Source organism: Canis lupus, chromosome 18, assembly GCF_048164855.1.
Source record: "Canis lupus baileyi chromosome 18, mCanLup2.hap1, whole genome shotgun sequence".
In the NCBI taxonomy this organism is placed as follows: Eukaryota; Metazoa; Chordata; class Mammalia; order Carnivora; family Canidae; genus Canis; species Canis lupus.
In genome coordinates, this window is record NC_132855.1 from 16,308,704 (window position 1) to 16,329,346 (window position 20,643).

Genomic DNA, 20,643 nt, shown 5'->3' on the forward strand with positions numbered 1-20,643 from the left:
AAACAGTTCTAATTGTTCAGGCAAGTTATTTTTACCAGTCTTTAGGGGACAGATAAATGATCACATTGTTATTATTTTTATAGATTGTATCTCAAAAAGCTTTTCTGCTAAGAGTGATTAAATACCAAGTCTTAATTTCACTCACTCATGGAAAAATTTCCATTGCATTAGATATTTTTTTCTTGATAATTTACTATAGGAGACTGTCACTCAGGGCTTTCAGGCTCCTCACTCCAGGATTTACAGTGACACAAGAGAAGGTGGGTGCATCTGCTAAAGGTTTGGGAAAGTGGAAAAAATATAGGGGAATGGGAACTATTGGAAAGAACCCACTGCTCCCTAACCTCAACTGGAACCAATTAGGAATATACCTGATTGACTCTCTAAATATACTTGATTGATTGACTTCTGATTGACAAGTGTTTATTAATTGTGTCAAATCCAATCACAGCAAATGAAGTTAAATTAATTGTGGTCCTCCAATAACCTGAGCATAGCACTGTCATTCTACATGTGACACTGGGTGGACTCCACCAAGGGACTCAGCTCTGATCTCTTCGCTTGATCTCCCTGGTTCCTGACACAGAACAACGCAATTGTAAATCCTCAGTAACTGCTAGCTGGAGGGAGGGAATGATTTTCTCTGTATAAACCCTGCCTACCAGTCACTCATTCCAGTAGGACCCGTGATTGCCTTGGTGTCACCAGAAGAAACTACTGTGTCTTAACGCTGCAACAACTTTCTATCTGTAGTACCTTAATCAAGGCTCTCAGGGCCCCAGTTTCCTTATCTGTAAGGAAGCTATAGGAGGGTTAGCTATAGGATTGGTAAAATCTCTCCCCTCCACGAAGTCCAGGAGTCTAATATGTGGCAAAACCACGTTGGAGAGAGCTGGGACGAGCCCCTAGCAATGGGCTAGAACAGGGTTGTAAATTGCACGTCTTCAGCCTCCGTGTGAAAGCGCGTGGCCACAGATACGGTTTGCTTTGATACTATCTCTGGTGAGGGACCGTGGAGAAGTCATCTTATCGCGGCTCTAGGCTCGTGGAGGGGACAGCTGCTGGGAGGAAGTGGGCGTGGCGATTTCACACCTCCTCCCCCTCCCCCCTCCCCCCCCCCCCCCCCAGCTTCCTTGTTTGGAGTAAACTTTGGCAGCATCTGACCGGCTCGGATGTTTGCTTTTCCATCTGTTGATGTGCTTCTTGGGAGCTCTCCCGCCTGCCAGAGAAAACATCTCGAAGAAGCACGACGCCAGATCCCAGCCGTTCCCCTGAGTCCCCAAACCCCACCAGCCCCCAGAGAGGGGAAGGCCAAGTTGTGAGACCAAACCGGCGTGCGCGCGGGCTGCGGCGGCCGCAGAGCCCCGGGCGGAGGAGGCAGGGAGCTCGGCACCGGCACCCGCACCCGCACCCGCGCCCGCGCCCAGCCCGCGCCCAGCCCGCCCCCCGCTCCGGGCGCCCCTCGCGCCCACCTGCAGCCCCGCGGCGGGGATGGGGCGGCGGCGCCTTGCCCTGACCGCGCCGCGCTCCTAGCGCCTGGGCGGACTCGCGGCCGGAGCGTCGGGCTCGCAGCGGGCGGCGGGGCCCGGGACGGCGGGGACCGCGCGGAGGGGACGCCGCGGCCGAGCCATGACGGACGCCAGCAACAGGAAAGAGGGCTTCAAAAAATGCCGGAGCGCCACTTTCAGCATCGATGGCTACAGCTTCACCATCGGTGAGAACTTTCCACCCTCCGGCCCGCCCCAGCCGGGCGGCGGGGTCCTCCCTAAGCAGGGGCTGGGGCGCTCGGGGGCGGGCGGGGGGGCGGGTCCCCCAGGCCCCCAGCGCCGCCGACCGTCTGCAGGGTCCCGGCTTTCCGCGCCGCTCGGTTCCCTTGCTGCGAGCTCAGCAGCGCACACCCGAGAGGAGCGGTGGGGACGCGGGCTTGGAGGCGGAGGGATGGAGAGGTCGGGGACGGGGCTCGGGGCGCCGCAGGACTGAAGTCGGAAAGCCCCGGGGAAGCCTTGGGCACAGACAGGGCCCGAGGCAGAGCCGCACGGGACACGGAAGGGCACACCTGGAGGTCGGGTCAGAGACCCATAGCCAGAGAGGTGGGGGGGGCGGGGGGTGACGGAAACGCGGGGTGCAGAGGCTGAGACAGGTGCGCAGAGGGAGAGGCAGACCGAAGGGCAGTTTCCACCGGGGGAAAGGGACACAGACACAGAGAAGGGCGGGTGAGGGAGATGGGGAGGGCGGGAGGGGGAGGGGGAGGAGCGCCAGACCCGCAGGGTGCGGGCTCCGAGGGAGGCAGGGACGCGTGTATCGTGTTCCTGAAATAGTCGAGAGAAAGCGGCCCGCGGTCCTCGGGACTCCCTGTGGCTCCCCGTTTTCTTTCCTTCTCCAACCTGTTACCTAGAGGAGTACCAGAGGGTGTGTTAGAGCCAGGACTGCAGGGCTCTGACCCTCTGGTGGCTGATTTCGAAGAGAACAGTTCTCCAAGCTTTCCCTACCGGTCCCAAGCTGTGCAGTGTTTTGAAACAAGTGGCCAGAGGTTGCCTCCTCATCTTCCCAAGAGGTGGGCAAAGCCGGGGGTGGGGGGGGGGGGGCTTCCTTTCTGGAATGTCAGAGTTTGGAGAACAACAGGGCAAAGCCAGGTGCCAAGGAGCTGCTCCAGCATTTCTACTTCTGTCTATGCTCAGGTTATTGTGGCTTCAAATCTGAACTGAACCTCCAAATCTTTGAAAATGAAGGGTGTGTTAATTTGCTCTTTGGTGGGCTGCATTCACTCCTCACCCGGTAGCAAGAAATTGCCAGAGGGGCAAGAAGAAACCAATGGGGAGGAACTTATCTTAGGAACTCCTTTGTTCCTTTTAATGAAGTGGCCCAAGATTTCTGGGGCTCGGACTGAACAACGCATTGCTTCCAGAACTAAGTCTGAACTACTTAGCCTGTTTCCTAAGACTCCCCATTCTGGCTTGAGCTAGCCTTTCCTGCCTCAACTGTCACTTTAAACCCGTGTCTTCCACAGAATTATCATTGCTTGCCCTTCCTCAAATCCCAGGCTCAGAGCCTTCCATCTGGCTGTTTCATCAACCAGGAATGCCATTTCCCTAACTCTGCGTTGAGAAACCTTGTCTCCCCTGCCTCTTGCTCACTGGCCACCTCCTCTGCTGTCCTTCTATCAGGAAGACGTTCTCTCTCTGCACCCCTTGGCCTCATCATCCTTTGTGAGAGTTCACACCCTGCCCTGAATCACTTATTTAGGCGCCTATGAAACTCTGTATAATTTATCTTTCACCTTCTAATAGTGATGGTGGCTGCTTGGGGAGTTTTTGTAGAAATGAATTTAATGTTGCCAATGGCAACATTAAAAGGCTATTATCTTTAAATCATTAAAAGGCCATTGCCATGTTAATGTTAGTTTTCTTGAATCTGATAAGAGACTTCTAAAAGTGGTTTTTAAAGCTTTACCTAGTAGTTCCCTGTGAGGTCTTCTGAAAAGTGTGGCTTCTAAAATCCAGGTCCTCCCCCACCTAACCCCTTCCATCCTTTTTGCTCCTGTACTCACTAGAAGAAATGGTTTAGCACATTGGTATGGTCTGCTAGTTAGAAGGGACCTCAAAAGTGAGCTGCTCACTTCCTGGTGAGCGAGCCGCTAGCTTATTTCAGATCTCTGGACATTTATTCAGATACTCCTTTCCATCTGTCCTTCTTCCCTGCTTTCTTCAACAAATGCTTATTGAATTTTACTGCATTAAAAGATACAATTTAGCGCTATGCCTGCCACACAGTGCACATTCAATCAATGGCAATTGTAATTATTCAAGGCCCTAAGCTAATATCATGGGGGTAGGTTATGAAGATAAATCAGACTTAGAACTTGGTATTCAAGGAATTTGTGCTCTTGAGGTGATGTGACCTGTCCATACATGACTTTTTATTAGGTAGAAACTAGTAAATACCTTAAGAGACATGTTAGAAATTTTAGGCCAATATAAACATTTGAGAAAACACAAATAATCGAAAAGGAAGAAGAAAATCACTTGTAATGTTATCACCCAATGCTAAATATTATTAACATATATTTATATACTCAGTACTTTTTTGTGTGTATATAGTTTTTAAAACAAAATGCAATCATAATATTTGATAATCTATTTAAAATCTTATTAGCTTTGCTTCATGCTATATTTAAAGCATTTATTTAATCAGTTTCCTATTGTTGGTTATTTAGCGTCTTTTGATTTTTTGCCATAATAGTGAAAAAGGACTAAATCTTTGAGAACATCCGTAAATACTTCTGAAGATACATTTCTAGAAGTATGATTGCTTTGTCTATGACTCTGTATATTTTTAGGGATTTTAAAACACATTTATTGTTCGACTAACCTCTGCAAATACCTGCTTATACTCCTACAGCAGTTTATCAAGCTGCTCATACACTCACATGAATACCAGACACTATAGTTTCAAAAAAAAGTTGCTGGTTCGAGAGGTGGACAGAAGAATCTCAATTTCACATGTTATTTCACTTCTTTTGTAAAATTATATTTTTATTTCCTTTGCCTATATGTTTTTCCTCTGGGTGATTTTATAATTTATTTTAATTTACAGGTGGTCTTAGTGCATAGTAGTACATGCTAATTATACACAGAACTAATATATTAATTATAGATAACATATAAATATAATACTATATATTAATTATATAATATATACTTACTGTATATTAATCACATAATTATATAATTAATATATATCAATGATATACATTGTATATGCACATGTAGGCATGGAGCCTTGAACTTATGACCCTGAGATCAAGACCTGAGCCAAGACTCCTTAACTGACTCAGTCACTTAGGTGCCCCAACGCATATATACATATATGTTTCTGTGTGTGTGTGTGTGTGTGTGTGTATATATGTGTGAATATATACATATCTAGATGACCCTTGAACAACACAAGTTTGAACTGCACAGGTCCACTTATACATGAATATTTTCCAGTAAATACAGTATAGTACAGTACAATGTATTTTCTCTTTGTTATGATGATCTTAATAACATTTTCTTTTTCTCTACCTTAGTTTATTGACAAAATATAGCATGTTGTACATATAACATACAAAATGTATGTTAGTCCACTGTTTATGCTATCAACAAAGCTTCTAGTCAACAGTAGGCTATTAGTAGTTAAGTTTTTAGGTAATCTAAGTTATATGTGGATTTTCAATTGTGTAGTGTACTGATGCCTTTAACCCCTACATATTCAAGGGAGCCTTACTCTCTCTCTCTCCCCTTCCTCTCTCTTTCTTTCTATGTCTGTGTGCATGCGTGTGTGTGTATAATATTTGTAAGTGCTGTGTTATGTATATTATAAATATTTCTCCCAGGAAGGAGGACTCCTATTCCCGCCAGCATCAGTGTGTGGCAGTGAAGACTTGCTTTGAAACATACAGATATCTGTAGTCCACACCCATGGTTGCCAGTGTTAGGGAAAAAAAATTTCTCTACCCTCTAAGATTCTTATAGCTGAACTAAGAATCAAACTTACATGAGACAGATAAACAGAAGAAAATCAAATTTAATTATGTACATACTGGGAATCCTCATAGACATGAGATTCCAAAGATAGTCAGACAAAATGAAATACGTATGTCATCCTGAACTGAGGAGAAAGAGGTAGGGGTCTGAAACTTCAAAGGGAAGGAAAGCAATTAACAAGAAGATGGAAAAGAGTAAATGTTTGCTAAACAAATGTTTGTTTCCTTGTTTCAGAAACAAGGGAGCATAGAGAGGAATTTTAACAAATCAACTTTGCTAAGTTTCTCCCTATCTACTACCCCTTAGTTCATATTTAAAAATTTTTTTTTTATTATTTATTCATGATAGTCATAGAGAGAGGAGAGAGAGGCAGAGACACAGACAGAAGGAGAAGCGGGCTCCATGCCGGGAGCCCGACACGGGACTCGATCCCGGGACTCTGGGATTGCGCCCTGGGCCAAAGGCAGGCGCCAAACCAGCGAGCCACCCAGGGATCCCCCCCACCCTTAGTTATATTATAATGTAGTTATCCATGGTTCTCTTCCTGGAGCAGGTACTCTAAATTCTTTTAGGCAGTTGGGTGGAGTGGGGGTGGAGGGGGAAATCTAAGTTTCTTTCTTTTTCTTTTTTTAACTTTTTATTTATTTATGATAGTCACAGAGAGAGAGAGAGAGGCAGAGACATAGGCAGAGGGAGAAGCAGGCTCCATGCACCGGGAGCCCGACGTGGGATTCGATCCCGGATCTCCAGGATTGCGCCCTGGGCCAAAGGCAGGCGCTAAACCGCTGCGCCACCCAGGGATCCCTCTAAGTTTCTTTCTAAGTCTTTTGGGCCTTGATTGTTTTCAGCTTGAAATAATTTGCATGCCAAAGTAGCACATTTTGGGGTGACCTGCCCTTGGCCCTTACACCAACTAGTCACATGGTTTCTCCAGGGTGAAGTAAGTAGACAGTCCCTCTCTTAGTCTTCCGTTCAAAGTGAAGTATGTCTGCAAAAACCAAAAACAACTCTTCTTTTAAAACCAACTGAGTGGGCCTCTCTTAATCTCTTTTGGTACTCCTCACCACTTATTCTACAGATGAGAAAATGGGGCTCCAGGAGGGCTCTCACTTCCCTTCTCCCCTCAGTGATCATCTCTAGGGTGTCAGAAGAAATAGGTGAAGCCAAGGGCTAGGAGGATATGAAGTTGGTGGGGTATATGGCAAAGAAGCTACTTTCTTAAAAAATGAACCTGGTGGTGTGGAAAATTCTAGGCCTGTACTGAAACGGTGTTGCTAACAGAGGGATGTGTTTCCTGTAGCAACTGCCATTAGCTCCCATGCCCTATGTTTCTCTCTGTGAGGTTGTCCCAGAGGAGGAAACATAAGGGTCCCCTAGACAGCAAAGGCCCAGGGGGCTGGGAGTGAGGGTTCCTGTTCTGCTCTTGGATTGTGGGAGCTGGGAACCCATGCTAAGTGGAGGAGGCCTGCTAATGGATGCTTCTGTCACAGGGCTTCTGGTGGGGTAGCAGGACTCCATGGTAAATGAGGCCAGGGTGACTTGGCTGTATGCCCTGGGAGTGGGGCCCACTCACCAGCCTAGGCGTAGAGGCCCCTGGTCACCCTTGGTGCATATGGCTCAGAGTTTTCTCAGTCCAGGGTGGACTCAGTGCTCATGACTTGTCTGCTTTCCACCTGCCTGTCGGTCTGGGTGGAGGCAAGACCTTCACACTTGTGAAATGGGGAGTGTGAGTCTCAGTTATGGAACTGTGGTGAGAATCAGGTGAAGTTATGCAAGAAAAAATTGCTTTAACTCTAAAATGCCATCAAAAAACTTCTTGTTATTAGGAAGACTTCATACTTATTAAAAATCGTGCCCCCCTCTTGACAGCATTTACACTCCAACAAAGGGCAGATGTATCGTGAGCTTGAGGAATGAGGCCCTCACGATGGGGTTCTGATTGTCAGCCAGCAACCCTAGTACACAGTGTTAGAGATGTGTGTTTGCAGAGAGGTTGCATTTGTTTTGTTTTTTTGTTTTTTTTGTTTTTTTGTTTTAAGATTTATTTATTTATGATAGACACAGAGAGAAAGAGAGAGGCAGAGACACAGGAGGAGGGAGAAGCAGGCTCCATGCTGGGAGCCCGACGTGGGACTTGATCCCGGGACTCCAGGATCGCACCCTGGGCCAAAGGCAGGCACTAAACCGCTGAGCCACCCAGGGATCCCCGAGAGGTTGCATTTGTAGTGAGAAACCCTGAGCTTTGGAGTCACACAAATACTTATTGCACTGGCTAGGCAAGTCAGTCAGCTTTTCTGAGCCTCAGTTTTCCTCTTAGAACGAATGGAGTAGTATCACCTTCCTTGTGGGTGGATCACATCCTGGACAGTGATGTGCCATGCGCGGTGCCTGGCTGTCACACTGTGTGTCTTTGCTCACTGTTGCTTTCCTTCACCTGAAATTATGCTGTGGCTAGAGCTGGCTCTGGCCAGGAATGGATGAGGGTTGGTGGTATGGTCTTGAGGGTTTGCGGGTGTGCTCTGGAGCAGGTTCAGCGATAGGTCAGCCTGTACTGGTGTGGGAGTGGCACCAGGAAGCCCTGTACAACCATGCTGGTCCCCGGCACCAGACAGGAACACGAGCTAAGTGTTCATTGGGCACTCTTCTGCCATCCTATGGACTGACACTCCTCCCTGGGCCACACGGTGTACCTGGAAAGTTTACCCAGCCTCCTTGGACCTGGAAAGAATCCACCTGGAGCCATGGGGAAATTGGAGTAGTTCCAGCATTGCAGGAATGTCTTTCTGAGCCAGGCCTGTGGATCTGTCCCGGGACATAGAAGGAAAAGGGGACCAGAATGGTTATTAGAGTTTGGAATAGAACTAGCTCTGGAATTAGTCACTTGGGGTTCACAGTATGAACCCCATCTTCCTTTGGTTGTGATATTGGAGAGGTGGCATCACATGGTTGCAGTTCAGTGTCCTAAGCTACGCTGCTGGATTGGAACATTAAATGAGATAAAATGCAAGTAGAGCTCCTAGGCATTGTCTTAGGCCATTTGGGTTGCTGTAACAGAATACCACAGACCCGGTGGCTTAAACAGCAGAAATTGATTTCTCACAGTTCTGGAGGCTGGAAGGCACCAACAGATTTGGTGTCTGGGGAGGGCCTGCTTCCTGGTTCATAGATGGCCATTTTCTCTCTGTGTCCTCACATGACAGAAAGGTCAAGAGACCTCTCCGGCATCTCTTTTATAAGGGTGCTAATCCTATTTATGAGGGCTCTACCCTCATGACCTTAATTACTGCCCAAACGCCCCACCTCCTAATATCATCACATTGGGGGTTAGTGTTCAACATATAGATTTTGGGGGGCACAATCTACAGCACTATTATTATTGGAAGTTAATAAACATCTGCTGAATATAGCACTGAACCAGACTCTGTGGAAGGGCAGGGGAAACCATGGGGGAAAATGCCTAGTATGATAGAAAACACACACTGGACTCAGAATTGGGAGTTGGGGTTAGTTTCTTACTAACTTCGCTCTTTAATCCTGGATGAATCACTTACCATGGGCATCAGTTTCTCCATCTGTAAATGAACTGGTTGAGTAAGGAAATCTCTGTGGTTCCTGCCACTTGGGAAGGAGGTGAGCCTTGAGTCCTAAGGGCCATCATAACTTTCTCAGAGTGGGAAGGTGCAGGGGAATGGCTAAATGAGGTGCACTGGGATTTCTGGTGAAAGATGCTTCACAGAGTTCAGTGCAAAGTAGAGGTAAATTGGATGTAAGACTAGCGAAGGGTTAAAATTATTCTCGGAGTAAGTAACCTAGATTGTGTGTATGTAATTTGGTGTGGTAATTCTGATTCACAGTGAGTTTGATAACCACTGAGCTTAGACTCAAGGGAGGAAGCAAAGGCAAGTGACCATGATATCAAATCCTAGTGGGAAATGGAACAAATGGGTGGAGATTTCCAAGTGTGTGTTTGTCAGCAAGGTTAGGTCCATTCTGATGGTATAGGAAGCCTTCATGGCTTCAATTCACGTTCCTAGATTTGTTTATTATGAACAATAAATGTGATAATAGATAGTAGTTATGGGAGCATCTAGCATGGGTTCTGCTTCATAAACGCTTACTGGTTTTGAGAGGAGGTATGTACAGAGGTTAAGAGCATGGATTCTGGAACTTGACTACCTTGCTTTGAATTTTGGGTTCAGAGTTTTTTAGCTGTGTGATCTTGGACAAGTTACCATCCAAGAGAATCTCGATGTGCTCATCTTTTAAATGGAGATAATTATATTACCTGTCTCCTGGGGTGTTGGAAGATTAAATGAGTTAATGTACATCAAGCACTCCAAACAGCATGTGGTACATAGTAAGTTCTGTATAAATGTTTATTATAATATTTTTATGTTATTATTATATTCATAATATATATCCATAATGATAATATATTTCTACAATAATATTATTATCATGAGGTTAATGGTAATAACCAACTCTCAGGCCTGCTTGATCAAATACTTATATGTACTATTCTTTGAAAAGCTGTAATTATGGAAAAGCTGTAATTATGACCTTGAGCTTCTGTTTTCTGATGTTCAGAATTGGCATTTCTTACCAAAGGCATTTACTTTTGTGTCCTTGGGCATTGGTGTCCTGATGCTGTGTAGTTATTCTCGAAGAATTTATGGTGGACCTACAAATGCTCCCATCTTCTCAACCAATTTGTCATCTTTTAGGATTTAGTGTGTCACTTGTGATGGCTTTGCAACACGAGTCCCTAATTTCTAGGCCCTTTTTTAGATGGTTATTTCTCCCAGGCCAGGATGGTAGGTAGAAAGGAAGATAATATAGGAGACCTGGGCTCTAGGCCCAGTACTGGCTCATCCTGTCCCTGTGACTGTTGGAAAGATCATGAATTTCTTTGAACCTCAGTTTCCGCATTTGGAAACGGGCATAACAGTTCCTTCTTTGTTGTGTTGGGAGAGTTCAATAGGATGAAGAATGTAAGAACCTAGCTCACTCTAGGTGCCCAATAATTGGTAGCTGTTCGTTGTGATGATGGAGAGGCCCTGCAATCAGGGAATGGGCAAGTCTCCCAGGCCCACAGCTGCTTTCCTGGATGGTGCTTGCCAGCCTGCCCCCTGGCTGCCTCCCACAGACCCCCACCAGACACTTATGATGAGTGCTGGCAGGGCTGCAAGGCTGTCTTTGTTTTAGGATAGGATTTTTGACCAGGCTGGTATCCGGAATGCCTGCCTTACCCCAGCCCAGCGCTTCCAGCAGGGTCTGGGTAATTGGTGCCAGCTGCTCTGGGGAGAGCTGCTTGGCACTTCCTGTGCCATTTGGTGGGCAGGCTCTGGAGTGTGGTGGGAGCTTGGCCTGAGAACCAGGGCTTCCCCAAGGAGCCCTGGGGAAGTGGGGCTTGGAAGCAAAGTTACTGGAAGTTGGTTTTTATTTATGGAAGGGCAGTATCTGCTGGACAAAGGTCCAAACTACTCAAGACTCCATCCATGAAGATCAGTCCACACGTGCTGCTATGGAGATTTGTTTCTCTGGGAGGAAATCATGTTAATTGATTGGCTTTTCCTTTCTGCTTCTCTAGTGTGCTTTTTCTCTTCTTGATGATGGCATAGAGTGACTCAGGTGTGATTCCATGAGCTTGGAAAAGAACATAAGAGAAGGATTAGCTATCTTGGACTTGCATCATTACTAATCACCAGCATTTGTTTAGCATTTAAGAAAGGGCCTTTAAGGTTGTTTAATTCAGCTTTTGTAAGTGGGGTTGCAGATGGAGTAGTCCCTGATGAGTGAGGGTTTCAATGCAGGCCTTCAGGGTTCAGGTCTAGTCCTCTTTACTATTTTATTATTTTTTGGGTTAAAATGCTGTGCTGGATCTGCTGAATTATATATTTTATTCATTAGACATATTGTCTATTGGAGATCATCTCAAAGAATTATTGTAGTGTATAAAGTAGAAAGAATGTTCCTTCTTTATTTTTGGACAAATCAGAAGTTGAATTGATTAGCTCTGATGTTCACCATTTATGAGATATTTGACCACTCTCTTTACCTTTCTGAACCTTATGAAATAGGAATAATAATATCTATATATGATTATGACATTTATATAGTGCTGGCCCAGTAATGAGACCACCCCAGATGCTTATAAATCTTATTTCGTTTACCTTCTCTTTTCTCTTTCCTTAGTTCATGCCAAGCCTGAAGGTATTTGGCTGGCTTTGATGCTTACCTTGTGGTCACAAAGTATAGCTCATTGTGTCTAGTGACTCATCTTTCTTAAACAGTTGGAAGTTACTTTAGATTTTCAAGTTTTGTTAAGTCAGTAAGTTTTGAAGGGGAATCCAACATCTCTTAAGGAGGGAACCAGCAGGAGTCTGTGCTGAAGCAGATCCTAACCATCTGCTGCGCCCCAGGGAAACCCAACCTTCCAATGAGATGCCTTTTCTTCCTTTCTCATCTGGGTCATTCATGAGGTCAACTGTTTAAGACAGTGAGAAAAGTTTAAAAGATGCAGAATTTAGGCCATTTGTGTAAGAATTTAAGCCTAGTCTTAGAGACAGTTTCAAAGAGGTTCTTTTTTTGGGGTGATAATGCAGTTATGCAAGTTGTTATCCCCATGTTGTTGATGATAATAACAAGGTTTTGCTATTTGTGAAACACTTTTCCAAGCACCAACTTATTTGGTTGACCAGTAACCTTGCAGGAGAACTATGAGCAGCTCCATATTGTAGGTGGAGAAACTGGGGCTTCAAGAAATTTGAGTGCCTTGTTTCAGAACAGTGACTCAAATCCAGTTTCTGCATTTCAGAAAGCTCAGGCATCTGAAGCAGAAATTTGGGAACCTAAGATTCCTTTTCCTGCATCCTCATCCCCATCTCATCTAATTAGCCATCATGTCCTGTTGATTTTCTTCCCTAAACTCATTCTGTTTTTTTTTTTTTTTTTTTTTTTAAGTAGTCTTCATGCTCAATGAGGGACTTGAATTCAGGACTCTGAGATCAAGAGTCATATACTCTACTAACTGAACCAGCCAGGTGCCCCTCTAAACTCTTTCCTATTCATACTTTCCCTTCCATCTCCCCTGCCGTAGTTCAGACCTCCTCTTCTCCTACTGAGTTCCAATATTGCAATATTTCCAATTGGCCTCCCCTCCACATTCTTCTCAACACAGCAGCTAGAATGTTCTTTTGGAGCATACAACTGATCTCTCTGCCCTTCAGTTTGAAACTGTCCAGTATGAGACTTATGGGGAAAAGGCAGAGTAGGAAGATCCTAACTTCACCTGTCCCATAGATACAACTAGAAAACACCCACATCAGTGTAAATAACCCAGAAAATGACCCAAAGATGGGCAGAACAGACTCTCCACAGCTAAATGTAGAGAAGAAGACACATTAGAGGGAGTAGAAAAGGCAGAGATGCAAATGGGAGCTCAGTGGGCCCACAGGGACTGTCTACAGGAGGGAGAGATGTTTCAGACTCAAAGAGAGGAAGGAAACAGACCCTCACATCAGGGACCCCAGGTACTAGGAACTTGCATGGAGAAGATGAATCTCCATAATATTTGACTTTGAAAACCAGAGGGGTGAAATTTCATTAATTGTTGTTATAACAGTGAGGCTTAACACCTGGAACTTTAAAAATCAGTAGACTGGGCTCTGGGAGAGCTGGAAGGGGGATAGGAAACTGAATCCCTGCCCTTAAAGAGACAGCACAATCGTCCTGCTGAGATACAGCATAGAAGCAGCAATTTGAAAAACACCTGGAGTATGAAGGGAGGAGATTTGTTTACTAATCTTAGAGCATGTGTTGGAGGGACAGGGATCATTCAGAGACTCCTCTAGGAACAAAGGAGCTGGTGGGCACCGTTTTGCTCCCCTGCCCCTTGCCTAGACACACACAGACACCTGCAGGAACCAGTGTGATGCCAACACTCACTACCTAACTTGCTAACACTGCTCACTCTGCTCCTGTGTGCTTCTGTGGATCCACCCCTCTCACCTCCCCTATACACCTCCTGTCCCTGGACCTTTCTGGCACCATGCACCTTGCCCCCCATGCTCTCCTGAGGACTTGTCCCCTCTAGTCATGTGGCAGGAGTTTTCTAAAGCAGCTCTGGGTCTCCTACAAAAAGACCTATGCAAATCTTGTTAACACTGCATACCCTGCCCCCATGTTCTCCTGCAATCCTTTGCCCTCCAATACACTCTTGGCCAAAGCCCATTTAAAGTGGTGCCATAAGCCTAGCAGTGTGCAAGCAGCGTTGACAGGGGACAGTATAACTCCAAAGTGACTCCTGCTCTGGGGAGATAACCGTACACACCAGTCCATCTGTAGCCCCATCAGTGGGCTAGGGACAGACATCTGGTCAGACTACAGGTGCTGCCCCAAAATGAAGGCTTCTTAAGAGACAACACAGGAAAAGTACCCTGTAGTTCAGTGCTACTGCATCTCTGGTGAATGCCTGGTCTGACTCACGTCAAGCCCAAGCAGCCTCACAACTGGCCCACTAACATGGAGACAAAACCCTGCTGACATCAGGCAAAAAGAGACCTTGAAGTCAACTGGACTGAAGGCAAATGCAGCTCAGCGACAACACAATGTGCATAAGAGACATCCCTGAAGCACCAGGTTCTGGTAAACAGGGATACATTGCTTTGCAGGGCACCACAGGATCTCTTCTTTATCAGGCCACTACTGTAAGAGCAGAAGAAGTAGCTGACTTTCCTAACACAGAAACAGACACACAGAGTTAGACAAAATGAGAAGACAGAGGAATATGTCCAAAATGAAAGATTAGGACAAAATCATAGCAAGAGAGCTAAATGGAATGGAGATAAGTACATGCCTGATAGAGAACTTAAAGCAAAAGTAATAAATATATTCACTGGACTTGACAAGAGTGGAGGACCTCAATGAGACCCTCAACAAAGTGATTGAAAACATAAAAAAGAACCAATCAGAGATGAAGAACTCAATAACTGAAGTTAAAAATACACTAGATAGAACAAATGGTAGAGGAAGCAGAAGAATGGATCAGCAACCTGGAGGATAGAGTAATGGAGAGAACAGGAGAGAGAAAAAAATAATAAAAAATGAAAATAGACTTAGGGACCTCAGTGACACTATCAAATGTAATAAAATTCACATTGTGGTATCCTAGAAGAAGAGAGAGAAAAGAGGACAGAAAATGTATTTGAAAAAATAAGAGCTGAAAATCTTCTGAATCTAGGGAAGGAACAGAAATCCAGATATGGGAGGCACAGAGAGACCCCAACAAAATCAACCCAAAGAGTTCAATACCAACACACAGTAATTAAAATGGCAAAAAGTAATGATAAAGAGGGAATTTTAAAGCAGCAAGAGAAAAGAAAACAGTTACATACAAGGGAAACCTTATAAGGCCATTAGTGGATTTTTTTTTTTTTTTTAGCAGAAATACTACACACCAGAAAGGAATGCCATGATAGATTCAAAATGCTAAAAGTACCTGCAGCCAAGAATACTCTATCCAGCAAGGCTATCATTCAGAATGGAAGGAGAGATAAAACGTTTTCCAAACAAACAAAAGTTAGAGGGATTTCTGACCACTAAACCAATCCTACAGGAAATGTTAAAGGGAAATTTTTGCGTGGGAAGGAAAGAACATAAATGGAAGTAAGAAAAGTAGTAAGCACAAAAGCAGTAAAATTAAGTATATTTATATATATCAGTCAAGGGATTCATAAAATAAAGAGATGTAAAATAATGATATCATTTATCTAAAACGACAGAGGATGAGAATAAAGAATGAGTTCAAACTTAAGCAACCATCAACTTAAAATAGACTGCTATATGCATAAGATGTTATATATAAACTGAGTGGTAACCACAAATTAAAAACCAGTAATAGACTGGGAAAAAAATAAAGAGAAAGGAATCTCAAGAAAGCCAGCAAATCATGACAGAAAAGAACAAGAGAAGAAAGGAACAGAACTACAAAAACAACCATAAAACAAGTAACAAAATGGCAAAAAATAAACACATATCTATAAATAATTACTTTAAATGTAAATGGACTAAATGCTCTAATAAAAGACATAAAGTGAACGAGTGGTTAAAAAAGCAAGACTCAATTATATGTGAGACTCATTTCACATCCAAAGGCAGATGCAGTTTGAAAGTGAAGGGATAGAAAAGCATTTATTCATGCAAATGGAAGTGAAAATAAAGCTGGGGTATCAATAGTTAGACAAAATGGACTTTAAGATAAAGACTGTAACAAGAGACAAAGAAGGATACTATATAATCATAAAGGAAACAATCCAATAAAGAGATATAACAATTGTAAATATTTATGCACTCAACATGGAAAGACCCAACTACATAATGAAGCTATTAATAAACACAAAGAAAGTAAGTGATTGCAATACAATAATAATAGGTGACTTTATAACCCCTGTTACATCAATGGATGGATCATCCAAACAGAAAACCAACAAGGAAACAATGGCTTTGAATGACATTGGATTAAATGAATCTAACAGATATATTCAGAATATACCATCCTAAAACTGCAGAATACACAGTCTTTTCAGGTGCGCATGGAACATTATCCAGAATAGATCACATATTGTGCCACAAAACAAGTCTCAACATATTTAAAAAGATCAAAGTCATTCTATGCATCTTTTCTGACCACAACACTATGAAATTAGAAATCAACCAAAAGAAAAAATCTGGAAAGAACACAAATACATGAAGGTTAAATAACATGCTACTAAACAATGACTGGGTCAACCAAGAAATCAAAGAAGAAATAAAAAAAAATACATGAAGACAAGTGAAAATGAGAATACAACAGTCCAAAACCTTTGAGATGCAGCAAAAGCTGTTGTAAGAGGGAAGTTTATATTGTTACAGACCTACCTATAGAAGTGAGAAAAATCTCAAATAAACGATCTAGCCTTATACCTAAAGGAGCTAGAAAAAGAAGAACAAACAAAACCCCAACTATCAGAAGGAAGGAAATGATAAAGATCAGAGTAGAAATGAATGAAATAGAAACTAAAGAAACCAATAGGATAGATCAATGATACCAGGAGCGGGTTTTTTTAAGAAGATCAACAAAATTGATAAACCTTTAGCTCAACTCATTAAAAAAAAAAAGTGAGAGAGTGTGAGAGAGAACTCAAATAAACAAAGTCAGAAATAAAAGAGGAGAAATAACAACTGACACCACAGAAGTACAAAGGATCATAAGAGAATATTTTGAAAAATTATATGCCAACACACTGGACAACCTAGAAGAAATGGGTAAGTTCCTAGAAACATATAAACTACCAAAACTGAAGCAGGAAGAAATAGAAAATTTGAACAGACTGATCACCAGCAATAAAATTGAAGCAGTAATAAAAAAAACTCCTAACAAACAAAAGTCCAGGACCAGATGGCTTCACAGGTAAATTCTACCAAACATTTATAGAAGAGTTAATACCTATTCTTTTCAAACTATTCTAAAAAATAGAAGAGGAAGGAAAGCTTCTAAATGTATATTGTGAGGCCAACATTAACCTGATACCAAAACGAGATAAAGACATTACAAAAAAGAGGAAGTACAGGCCAATATTTCTTATGAACATAGATGCAAAAAAAAAAAAAACAAAACAAAACAAAAAAAAAACAACAAAAACCTCAACCAAATATTGGGAAATCTAATTATACATTAAAAAATCATTCAATATGATCAAGTGATATTTATTCCCAAGATACAAGTGTGGCTCAATATTTGTAAATCAATCAACATGATACATTGCACTAAAGAGAAAGGATGAAAATATGATCATTTCAATAGATGCAGAAAAAGCATTTGATTAGGTACAACATTCATTCATTACACAAACCCTAAACAAAGTAGGTCTAGAGAGAATATACCTCAACATTATAAAGGCTATATGTGAAAAACCCACAGCTAACATCATACTCAATGGTGAAAAAATGAGAGCTTTTCCACTAAGATCAGGATCAAGACAAGGATGCCTACTCTCACCACTTTTATTCAACTTAGTATTGAACTAAGTACTAGCCATAGCAATCAGACAAAAAAATAAAATAAAAAAATAAAATAAAATAAAATAAAATAAAATAAAATAAAACACATCCAAATTGGTAAGGAAGAAGCAAAACTTTCACTTTCTGCAAATGACATGGCATTGTATATAGAAAATCCTAAAGACTCCACCAAAAAACTGCTAGAACTAATAAATGAATTCAGTTAGGTTTCTGAATACACAATCAATATATAGAAATCCATTGCATTTTTATACACTAATAATGAAGAAGCCAAAGAGAAATTAAGAAAACAATCCCGTGTACAATTGCACCAAAATAATATATACCTAGGAATAAACTTAACCAAGGAGATAAAAGACCTACACTCTTAAAACTATAAAACATTGATGAAAGAAATTGAAGACAACACAAACAAATGGAAAGATATTCCATGCTCATGGATTTGAAGAAAAAATATTAAAATGTCCATGCTACCCAGAACAATCTACAAATTTAATGCAATCCTATCAAAATACCAACAGCATTTTTCACAAAACCAGAACAAATAATTCTAAAATTTGTATGGAACTACAAAAGACCCTGACTAGCCAAAACAATCTTGAAAAAGAACAAAATTTGAGGCATCAAAATCTCAGATTTCAAGATACAAGGCTATAGCAATCAAAGCAGTATGATACTGGCACAAAAATAGACACATAGATCAATAGAACAGAATAGAGAGCCCAGGGATAAACCCATGTATATATGTCAATAATCTTTGACAAAGGAGGCAAGAATATACAGTGGGAAAAAGACAGCCTCTTCAACAAATCGTGTTGGGAAAATTAGACAGCAACATGCAGAAGTATACTGGACCACTTTCTTAACCATACACAAAAATATACTCGAAATGGGTTAAGGACCTAAATGTGAGACCTGAAACCATAAAATCCTAGAAAAGAGCAAAGAATTTCTCTGACATCAGCTGTAGCAACATTTTTCTAGACAGGTCTCCTGAGGTAGTGGAAACAATAACAAAAGAAGCTACTGTAACTATATCAAAATAAAAAACCTTCTGCACAGCAAAGGAAACATTAACAAAACTAAAAGACAACCTACTGAATGGGAGAAGATATTTGCAAATGACATATCTTATAAAGGATTAGTAACCAAAGCATATAAAGAATGTATACAACTCAATACCAAAAACCCCCCAAATAATCCAATTAAAAATGGGCAGAAGACATGGACGGACATTTCTCCAAAGAAGACATATAGATGACCAACAGACACATGAAAAGATGCTCAACGTCACTAATCATCAGGGAAATACAAATCAAAACCACAATGAGCTATCACCTCACACTTGTCAGAATGGCTGAAATAAAAAAAAACAAGAAACAGCAAATGTTGGTGAGGATGTAAAGAGAAAGAAACCCTGTGCACTGTTGGTGGGAATGCAAACTAGTGTAGTCACTGTGGAAAACAGTGTGGAGGTTCCTCAAAAAATTAAAAATAGAACCACCATATGATCCAGTAATTCCACTACAGGATATTTACTCAAAAAATACGAAAACACTGATTCAAAAAGCTATACGCAGCTCTGTGTTTATTTCAGCATTGTTTACAATAGCCAAATTATGGAAACAGCCTAAGTCTCCATCCTTGAATGGATAAAGAAGATGTGACACACACACACACACACACACTGGAATATTTACTCAGCCATAAAAAAGAATGGAATCTTGCCATTTCAACAACATGGAGGAGTCTAGAGAGTATAATGCTATATGAAATAAATCAGAGAAAGACAAATACCATATGATTTCACTCATATGAGAAGTTTAAGACACAAAACAAATGAACAAGGAAAAAAGGAGACAAACCAAACAACCAGACTCTTAACTATAGAGAACAAACTGATGGTCACCAGAGGGGAGGTGGGTGGGGGATGGGTGAAATAGATGTGAAGGAGATTAAGAGTACACTTATCATGATGAGCCATGAGAAATATATAGATTTGTTGGATCACTATATTGTACGCCTGAAACTAATATAACACTGTGTATTAACTATACTGGAATAAAAATAAAAAACAACAAATAAAATGAATTTGGGAACATAAAAATTAAACTATTGAGTAGTTTCCCGTTGCTTGCTTGGATCAAGCCCACATTACCAAGTGGGCCTCATAGGCCTTCCAGGATCTGATTTTGCTTTTGTCTAGGCACATGTATTGTAGTGTCCCTGGCTGCACATGAATTGTAATCATTCATTTAGCCTTTCTTTATGGAGTGCCCACCACACAACGGCTATTGTGTTAGGCACTAGGGATATCATGTTAGTAAAACCGACAAACTGGCTGAGCCCACAGACATTAGTGGTATAACTGTGCTCTTCTCTTGATGAAGTGGCCAGGGTGCTATGAGTGCCCAACAGTGGGATAGTACTTAATCTGGGGGATTGGGGTAGGGTTCCCTGATGCAGGTGGGAGGAGAGGTGTAGGAGCATCCAGTGGAGCAGATGGCCTGTGCAGAGGCCCTGTGGTTGTAGGGTGGGTAGAGGAGGAATATGGCCGAGAAGAGGCTAGAGGTGGGCCGAGGCTTTTCTGGCCAGCTGAAGGGTTTTGGTCTTTTTCCCCAAGAGCAGTAGAAGGTAATTTTTTTTTTAAATTAAAAAAAAATTATTTATTTATTCATGAGAGACACAGAGAGATAGAGAGGCAGAGACATAGGCAGAGGGACCTGATGTGGGACTCCATCCCAGGACCCTAGGATCATGACCTGAGCCAAAGGCAGACACTCAACCACTGAGCCACCCAGGTGCCCTGCAACTGGTTTATTATTTATTCATTCATTCATTCATTCATTCATTCATTCATTCATGAGAGACACAGAGAGAGAGAGAGGCAGAGACACAGGCAGAGGGAGAAGCACGCTCCCTGCAGGGAACCCAACGTGGGACTCAATCTCGGGTCTCCAGGAGCATGCCCTGGGCTGAAGGCGGCACTAAACCACTGAGCCACCCGGGCTGCCCGCAACTGGTGGTTTTAAGCAGAAGTGACAGGATCAGATTTGTG

The 20,643-nt window shown here is 42.4% G+C and overlaps 1 protein-coding gene across 4 annotated transcripts in view; it reads left to right on the forward strand.

Annotated features, from left to right (window-relative positions):
• Window positions 1–1,614: 1,614 nt before the first annotated feature.
• Window positions 1,615–20,643, forward strand: part of PDE1C (phosphodiesterase 1C) — a 491,380-nt gene continuing 472,351 nt past the window's right edge. For all 4 annotated transcript variants that reach the window (XM_072783564.1, XM_072783562.1, XM_072783563.1 and 1 more), the window contains exon 1: window positions 1,615–1,714. In XM_072783564.1, the coding sequence (XP_072639665.1) occupies window positions 1,630–1,714 (85 nt within the window). In that variant the 5' untranslated portion in view covers window positions 1,615–1,629. The remainder of the gene's footprint in view (window positions 1,715–20,643) is intronic.